Source organism: Epinephelus moara, chromosome 22 (genome assembly GCF_006386435.1).
Source record: "Epinephelus moara isolate mb chromosome 22, YSFRI_EMoa_1.0, whole genome shotgun sequence".
Taxonomy (NCBI): Eukaryota; Metazoa; Chordata; class Actinopteri; order Perciformes; family Serranidae; genus Epinephelus; species Epinephelus moara.
The window spans coordinates 17,798,005-17,807,167 of NC_065527.1; the positions used below are offsets into that span (position 1 = coordinate 17,798,005).

A 9,163-nucleotide genomic window follows, 5' to 3' on the forward strand; every position below is an offset into this window, starting at 1 on the left:
TGAAAAGATCTGAGGGTGGTCAGTAGCACAGATTTAATTCAGTGAGAACATGAATAACTTTTAATTAAGAATTTATCATTCCTTTTAATATTCCATCTCCTGAGCTGATGGAACTGCAGGGGCTGAATAAGCAAAAGACGGCATCAAGCGTACAGTATAGATCAAATTCCCCTCACAGAGGAAAAAGCAGCAGTAAAACTTAACAAAATATCTCCGCAGTGAAACATTCATCCTTGTTTTTATTATTATAGTTAACTACACTGTAAAGAGTCATCACCATTTATTACATTAAACCAACAGTCATTTTTATGCTTTGAGGCTCTGTAATTATGCTCAGAATAAAAAGGCCCAAGCTGTTTTAAATATTAATGAGGTGAAAAAACATGGAGAGCCCCAAACTCAAACTGAACATCTTACAGAAAAATAAAGACAATCAAACACAGACAACATATTGTTTGGCACAGCTCTGGCTGCAGTCGTCTCTGTTTGTTTGTGTGACACAAGGTGGCTGGTCTTTTAATGTTCACTGCTGACCTGCTGCTCTGGAGGTGACGTTCAGTATGATTGTCATGTCACTAGAGATGCTGCGAGCAAGAGAGATGCACAGAGACACATAAATCAAGCGCACAGTGACTCACTGTCAGTGAGCTCAGATATGATCTTGGAGCGGACCTGACATATAAGTGCTGCTGTTTGCACAACACTGAAAACAAACATGTGGGACGACTTCTTGTCTCGCTGCATGACAAGACCTCGAATCATTCACAGCGAGGGACGAACATTTGATGAATAATGAAGCATGTCATGTACATAATGGATTCTGATTAGCTATTTTTGCATGTGGAGAAAATCATTTTTGACGCCAGGGCCTCTGTCAAAATATCAGCTGACAACGTGATGTCAGTTTGTTCCTTAACTAAAAACACTCAGAGTGATGTGGTTTGACTGTGTGATACCAGCCTGTGTGCATATCTGACATGATGTGTGAAAGTGTGTGTCAGCGGGGTTATAATTTACAACCCAAAAAATACTTTCATTGTGTAGACATAAAGGCAAATAGTGGTCTCATGTCTATATACATTTTGACAGATATTTCAAAATCAAATCAGCAAATTGTTGATTTGATTTTAGCCTCCGTCTGGATGTAAATGAAAAGAGAAACTATTTTAGTTTTCATTATGTAAAAATCTTCATCACAGCGTTCTTAATGTCCCAAGCACAAACTGGCTTGGGCAGAGCGTGCATCAACATCAAATGATCCATAGAGGCATCTTGTCTCCTACGGATAATATTTCTTACTGTGGTGTCTATGTGTTTAGCATTTCAGGGCCATCAGTAAGGAAATAATGTATGGTCTATTATTACTTTTATTAGAAGATCTGTGGACAATCTTCAGAGCTATGGCTCACCAGGCAATATATTTTTTCAACACATTCTCATCCCATGTCATTACATATTGCCGCTTTGTCAATGGCCTTTCACGTCGACAGGTATCCTTCTGCATCTGCTGCTGACACTTTTCTAGGTTTAGAAAAAAAACATCATGGCTCTAAGGAGGTCCTGGGTGAAAGTCCAGGGTTTGTTGGGCCCATCCACCACCCCTCCTACCTGCCCTATAGGGACTTTCTAGCTCCTTATATTACGTCACTACCAGCAGCGTTTCGACCTAACACTGTCCAGCAGTGTGTCATATTGCTGCGACAGGTGCTACCCGACCAGCTGGCATTGTATCACTACACTGAAAAATGTTACTTCCAGCTGTGTTACATACTGACGCCACGAAAGATGGCTTTTGGCATCAGGTGTCTGACGCTGACATCACTGACAAAGCAATGGTTTTTGATAACTTCGGAAAATCGCCACGTATAGCTCAGAATATTTCTTGACCTCAGCAACAAGTCTTTCCTCATCCATTGTTCGACACACACGAGAGACACCAGTAGCAACAGAGTTTTCTCCTACATCCATGGTGAGGAGAGGAGTCAAGCTGCCACGGGAGCAGAGAAGAGGAGCTGCTAGGGGAGCTGGTATGTACAAGAAGGAAGTGAACGGGGAAAAAAAATCTTTATTTCAGGAACAGTGAGGCTGGAAATAGAACAGTGGCATGAAGTGTCATGGATCTAATGATCTAAATGATACGTTATACCTCATTGTTTAAAAAAAAAAGTGTTATATGCCAGACTATTTCTTAGCAGGAAGCAGTGGAGACTCCAGAAAGTTTCTGGTCCTGGCCAGGAAATATTGTATTCTGGAGTTTAAGTTTCATTCTCTGTCTGCACACAAATGCAGAACAGTCTATCACACTGACTTGACTGAATAAATCAGACTCAATAATCAAAATTCAAGGCCTGTGTGCAATAGATGATAGAGATTTCCTGGATTCAGGTTCTTGCTGTATCGAGTAAACAACAAAATAAACTATGTTTCTCTGTATGTTTATACTGCATATTATGATAATGCTGTGAAGGACAGTTAAGGAGAATCAATAGCGGAATTTGCCGTGAATATCCACCTCATTAGGCGTGGACCACCATGACAGAAATGTCTTAATTTTTCACGATTTTCTTGGTTAATGCTCTGATACTGAACCTCAGTGGGCATGGTCAGTTTCCTGTTTCCATGGAAACTGAAAGAGTATCAGCAGAGAGTCATGATCAGAATTTCATTGAGAAAGTAGGTTTTTACACACGAGAAAGAAGGGTTGATGTAACACCAAAGACAAAGGAGTGTGTGTGTGAGTCTGGAAGGAGCTTTTGTTGCAGTAGCCTACTCACCGTTTTTATCAGCTCTCCGTAAAATCTGTGACGAGAAAAGGAAAAAAGAACTATGTCAAAAAAAGGTTTCACATCATCAAAGTTAAAATAAGTGCGTGTGTGCACGTGTGTGTGGGGATCATCGATCACATTCTCAAAGGCAGTGTGTCATTAAATTATTGATAGTGCTGTCCCAGAGTCCAGAGGAGATGAAAGGCAGAGTGGCAATGACCACATCAGCTTTAAAAGGCTCAAACCCCCTCGGAATAGCACCGCTCACTTTCTCTTCTTGTCAGGTTCGTACTTGTGGAGAAGAATTTGAACAGGTTTTGGGTCTATTTACACACTATCACTTTAAATCTGACTGAACAACACTGAATGTGCAAGATCTAAATTTTAAAATGCCATCCTTCCACCCTTGGATTTTTCTAGCTTAGAGGGCTTCAGCTCTGTGCTACAAAGGGGTAAAAATACTCATAGAAAAATATCCGCCCACCTTCTTCTGGGTCTTGGCAATCTGTCGTGTGTTCTGACTTACATAATTTGTTCTAATCTCCCTGCTTTGTCGCCTCCTCTGCTGTCCCCAACCTATAAACCTTCTGTCTCCGTCTCAGTTCTACCTTTCATTCATCACTTGTCCATCTCATATTTCTAAAAAAAATAAATAATAATAATTAAAAAAAAAATCAATCCATTGAATTAGAAATAACTTTATTATCTCTGCAAGGCAATTGTATGCAGCCTGGACATCCATGTCAACAAATACATACACAGATATAGGTGTAGATTTCAGGGGGGGACTGAGAGGACACATCCCCTTCAATATTTAGAACATGTGTATTGTGTATTTGTCTTGCCAATAAAACATTTGTGGTGCAGAGGACTTTTATTTTGATGTAATTAGAGATATTTGCAGAAAATTAAGTATAAGAGAAAAATAGAACAATGAAGTCATAAGCAACATTTGATTCTGCTTCTCGAATGTGAGAATTAACTAATTTTTCTTGTCTCTAATGATAATAAGTCGAATATTTCTTTCTTTGAGCTGCCGGTCAGACAAAACCAGACAATTTCTGACATCACCCTGGGCTTTAAGATAATGTAGAAGGAATGTTTCATGGTTTTCTGATGTTTTAAAGACTAAACAACAGATTTAGAATTGTGTGCTGATTGGATTTGGTCATTCAGATACCAGCTCACACTGATAACTCTGAATGGGTCTCATCGTCTCATCTCATTTCATCCTAATTAATATTTTACATCTAATGAGTCAAATTAACCAAGAATATAAGGCTGATGGTCTTTTGGGTTAATTTCCTTCTCTTATCTGGTACTGAAGTGAAAATCTGTCACTGAGCAGCATCGAAATCCTAAAGAAAAACACACATGGAGACACAGCACTAACATCTAACTGGTCCCAGGAAGGAGGCAGTGTGTGTGTTGTCAGGACACACACTCCGACTGAAGCGAAAGCTACAGGAGATGTCAAGAAAACAACCCAGGCAGCACTCTGGTGGCCAGCTCTCCTCTGAAGATGAGCAGCAGTTTCATTTCCTGCCAGAAGATAGAGCACCTGTTCGACATCAGTGAGACATTTGATGTTACACGGCTTTCCACCTCTGATAACTCCTGGCTCCCATGTGTGCATCCTCCCCTGTCTTGCTCAAACACTGACGGCAGCCAACAGGTTCATAGTCAAGACGTAACAAGCGAATGAAGGAGCGGAGGAAAATAATGAGATTGTGGGTGCAGAGGTAGAATGCAATGCACTGAAACAGGGGAGGCAAAGCTCTTGAGAGAACCACTTGAGGAAGATCAGTAGCTGTGGTGATATATATAGGCTATAAGAGGTGGTTTAAATATTTTAAATCCTCATCATCTAAGAGAGCTGCAAGAGACAGAAATTCTATATTCTCCTTGTATTCAAACATTTTAAAACACCATATCAAGTTCTGAACCTCAATATTACATTTTCCCTAAACGAGCTAGATATGCCTTGGTAAGGTCACGCTGACTTTTATCAAACCTAGTCTAGCATTTCATTAACATGGCATTTGGTGTTTGAACACTGACATGAGAATGGATGGCCAGCCGTGAAATCCTTACACCATGAAGCCAAATTAAAGGTCAGCCATGTCAAATTAATTAATTCTGTAAAACAAGGAAACCTCTGTGTCCTGCATGCATCAGAGGGATCCTTAGGTGACTTAAAAAACACCAGTGGAAAACTATTAGAATAACTGAAACTTAAGATTTGAAAAGTAAAATGTATATTCAAATTAAATTTAAAAAAAAATCTGGTATTATTATTATCATAAATAATATGTAGATTGTTACCTAGGTCGTCTGAAAAAATGAGCTGTATTACGTTCAAGTTTTTGCACGAGTAGTGAAGATGAGATGCATCTTGAATAAATAATGATAAAAAAATATTTTACTCACATCAATGAAAATCGACATTCCTTTCTTGAGCTCCATTTGAGCTCTGGGCTCCTCAGACACAGGTTGAACCTCCTCTGAACAATCCATCATTCAAAATGTAGCTTCAGTAGTAAACTGCAGAGGAATGTGTCCGCGTGAACCTCTTACCTGATCAAAGCCAATGGTCAAAAAGGAGCGACTCCTTCACGCGGTCAAGTCAGCCGGAATAAAGCACTCAACTTCCGGATTATTGTGTCACAATTCAACCAGTCATTATTGCGTTTTAGAATAAAAAAAAGCAACATATATTTCTCTGCCCTTCTTTCTCTTCACGTGTCTCTTACAAATAATCTCAATTATAATTTTGAGGCTATTCTTTGCATTTGGCCTGCACACACCGACCCTTTCCCTGAATCTGTGTGCTTTTATTTTGAAAGCAAAATCAGTTAACTTCCTGTCATGCACTGCCTGTCTCTGTCAGCCTTCACAACGAGGGAGATGCTGTTGCGATGAGTCCAAACCTGCTGCATCTCCGCGAGCAAAGTGTCTCTAAATGCAAATTCTACTTTCGTGGGGAATATGTGGATTAACTTCCACTGGCAGATCACTGAAAATTATTATAACTACAGGTAACATTATAGTAATCAGATTACATGTTTATGGTACAACATTCAGCCAAATGAGCAGCACAAAGAGCATATACTGGGACTGCTATATATAGACGGAGTTTTTGTTCAAGGATGCAAAGGCAAGATAAAAGGTCATCTAAGCTTGGATTAAAGGAGTCGTTTATAATGTCCTCTTTGTGACCTGAGAGAAAGTAGTGTGAGGGGGCTGGAAAGCATCCTCCTCCTCCTCCTCCTCATCATCATCATCATAATAATAATAGACTGCATTTGTATGTCGCCATTCATTAAAAATGCTGCTCAAAGTGCTTTACAAGAAGGAAAATGCATGCACCAAATAAAAATGTGGTGAACATGCAAAGGTGGAAAATAAAACCCACTGAATAATAATACTGGAAAAAGTTAAAATACATCATTATCACACTGTTATACATATGCACATTAACTGTGTAGAGAACTGACAAATACAGCAAATTCATTTCTGTCATGTGTTGTGCTTTTATTTTGGGAACCTCTACAAAGCAGTCTCTCTCTGAGGTCTACTCCCAGGGGCGTGTTTTAGGAGTGCACACTTGAGAACGGCCGCAGGGCTTCAGCAGGTGTCAGTTAGTTAGGTAGTTAAGCAGGAACAAGTAGTCAAGGAAGAGAGAAGGAACGGGTCGAGGGGTTCCTGGTTATTGTGTTTTGGTCAGACAAAGGGGGTCAGGATGGGTGTCTCCGCTCCTGCTGGAATCTGCTGCACCTGTGGGGCTGGTTTTATTGTCCATCGGCCTGCTACATGTTTGGTGAGAGTTGTGGAGCTTTCTTTTTACTAGTTTATGGTCATTAGTTCAAAAGTCAGAGCTCTGGGAAAACAGCTCTGAGTGACTGATGTGGCTCATTTCTCCATCAGGATTTACACCTCATTACTGCTGGCTGTCAATAGATTTGTAAGAGTTCACCACCATCGGATCCTTTAGATAATAATGTCTGGAATAGCTGTAAATCTTACAGCCTGGAGGCCGGTGGCTGGATTTTAGATGACATGACATTTTTAGTTGCCCATTGTTTATGTTAATATTGATTTATTTCATTAAGTTGTAACATCTTTAACATCATAACAGCATTACTAACTGCACTTCTCAATTTGGAGGAATAATAAAGTGCACTTTAGTGAGAAACACTGAAAACACAAACAAATAAAATCAGAATGACATCTACTGGCCACGTATGTGTGCACATACATTAGACTCAGTGTGTTTGTCTGTACATAATAAATAGACATAACAGCCAGGAGCAAGGACATCAAAGCTGGATAAAAAAAAGGTGAACCATTAACAGCAGTATTATTTACATGCGAAAAAAATTGTGTTTATATAAAGACCATGTAAATATATATAAAATGCACCAATTACCAACAATAAAAATAAAATAAAACATTTACATACAAGCCAAGTGTTCTGTAAGCTGTAAACTATAGACATAGTGCAAAGAAATAAATACTGACTGGATGATGATGTGCAGTATGTGCTTTAACACTGTATATACAGCATGTAGGAGTTACACTGACAGTGACAGATGATATGTACATTAAAATATGATCTATAATACTCTATAAAGGCAGCAGTGAATGTTTTAGTGTTACAGGGTTATTGACAGTGTATGACTGCTTTAACTGTTCATCAGAGAGACAGCCTGCGGAAAGAATCTGATCTTGAACAGCTTGTTTCCAGGGTGTGAAGGCAGCGATGTTACCTGTCTATTTCCTGACTGGAAATGTATAAATGCTGGATGGAGAGCCGGTTGGTGGCAGTGATTCTTTCTGCAGTTCTAACTGTCTGGTGCAGTCTGTCCTTGCCCCGTTTGGTGGCTGATCCAAACCACACAGTGATGGATTATTGCAGTGTAGAGTTGCAGCTCCTCAGGCAGGTTGAATATTGTAGTAGGGCCCATATCCTCTGCTGGGCCTTCTTCTTGGTGGCATCAATGTTGGATGTTCACTTTAGGTCCTGAGAGATGGTGGATCCCAGAAATCTATACGTTTCCACAGGAAACATGGTGCTGTTCAGTATGAGGATGGGGGGCGGTGTTGGGGGCAGGGGTCCATGCTGAAATCCACCATAGTTTTTAGTTTAGTTTTCTCCAGGTTGTTTTGACTGCACCAGAAGGCCATCCCTTCAACCTCACGTCTGTATGCAGACTCGTCACTGTCCCCAATGAGGCTAGGGACCATTGTGCCATTGGTGTTCGAGGGGAAGGGTAGTGGGGAGAGCACCTATCATGGGTGGAACGAGCGCTCATCATCTGGGTGCTGGACGTGATTTTTCTTAGCCTCACCTGCTACCAGCGGTCTGTCAGTAAGTTTGTGATCCACTGACAGATGGGGACCGGTACTGTGAGCTGGGTGACTTTGGGAGCAGAGCACTTCTGGGATGATGTTGAACACTGAGCTGAAGTCCACAAACAGGATCTTTGCATATGACCCCAGGGTATTGAGGTGTTACAGGATGTAGTGCAGCCCCATGTTGACTGCATCATCTACTGACCTGTTTGCCCTGTAGGCAACTTTAGGGATCTAGAAGAGGGCAGGTTCTCTCAAAGGATTTCATGACCACAGATGTCAGGGCGGCGGGCCTGTGGTCGTTTAATCCAGTAATGGAGCGTTCATAATTGTGGAGGATCTGAAGAAAGCAACCTTTGCTTGTGGAACAGTTTGCCCTCAAATGTAATGTGTACCCAATAAAACTAGATAATGAACTGGATTAGACTGTTGTAAAGTGATAAATGTTTTCATGTAAATGCAGAGTAATCCAACTCATAAAATAATCCTGCAATGTACTGGGACTGGCTGTAAAACTGTGTAACAGTTCCATCTAGTGGAGCGTTACAACAGCACAGAATCCCAACATATAAACAAACACAGCATGAGCATAAATAATAACTCAAAGCATTTAACCTATGTTTGTATCAAAATCTTTACAACATATGAATATAAAATGAAAGCCTTTGAGAAAGTGGATATGACTTAAAAGTTTTTTGAGGGGTACTACTGAAAATAAATAAACACTTTCTTTACTCACAGCTGTGAGAGCCAGGCGGTGAGCGGTGGTAGATGCATGAATGCACTTATTGTCTGCTTCATTCCCCTCATTATGAATTTATGATGAGCATGCCACGCAGTGAGATTCCCCTCAGGCTACTATACTGTATGCTCTTAGAAATACAGTTCAAACCCTGTTGCATACTAGAAATCCAGCTTTATTTCTAATTGAAAATGTACGCATTAAGTTTTGTAAGCGTTAGAACATAACTAAGTAGGCCTACATTTACTCAAGTACTTTTTATTTCCATTTTGTGCTACCTTATACTACTACTTTACTCACT

General features: G+C 40.2%; 1 protein-coding gene across 1 annotated transcript in view; it reads right to left on the reverse strand.

The window, feature by feature from the left end:
* Window positions 1-5,351, reverse strand: part of necab1 (N-terminal EF-hand calcium binding protein 1) — a 51,316-nt gene extending 45,965 nt beyond the window's left edge. The window contains exons 1-2 of the mRNA XM_050033924.1: window positions 5,196-5,351; window positions 2,775-2,799 (exon numbers count right to left, since the gene is read on the reverse strand). Coding sequence (XP_049889881.1) covers window positions 2,775-2,799; window positions 5,196-5,285 — 115 coding nt within the window. The 5' untranslated portion in view covers window positions 5,286-5,351. The remainder of the gene's footprint in view (window positions 1-2,774; window positions 2,800-5,195) is intronic.
* Window positions 5,352-9,163: the final 3,812 nt, after the last annotated feature.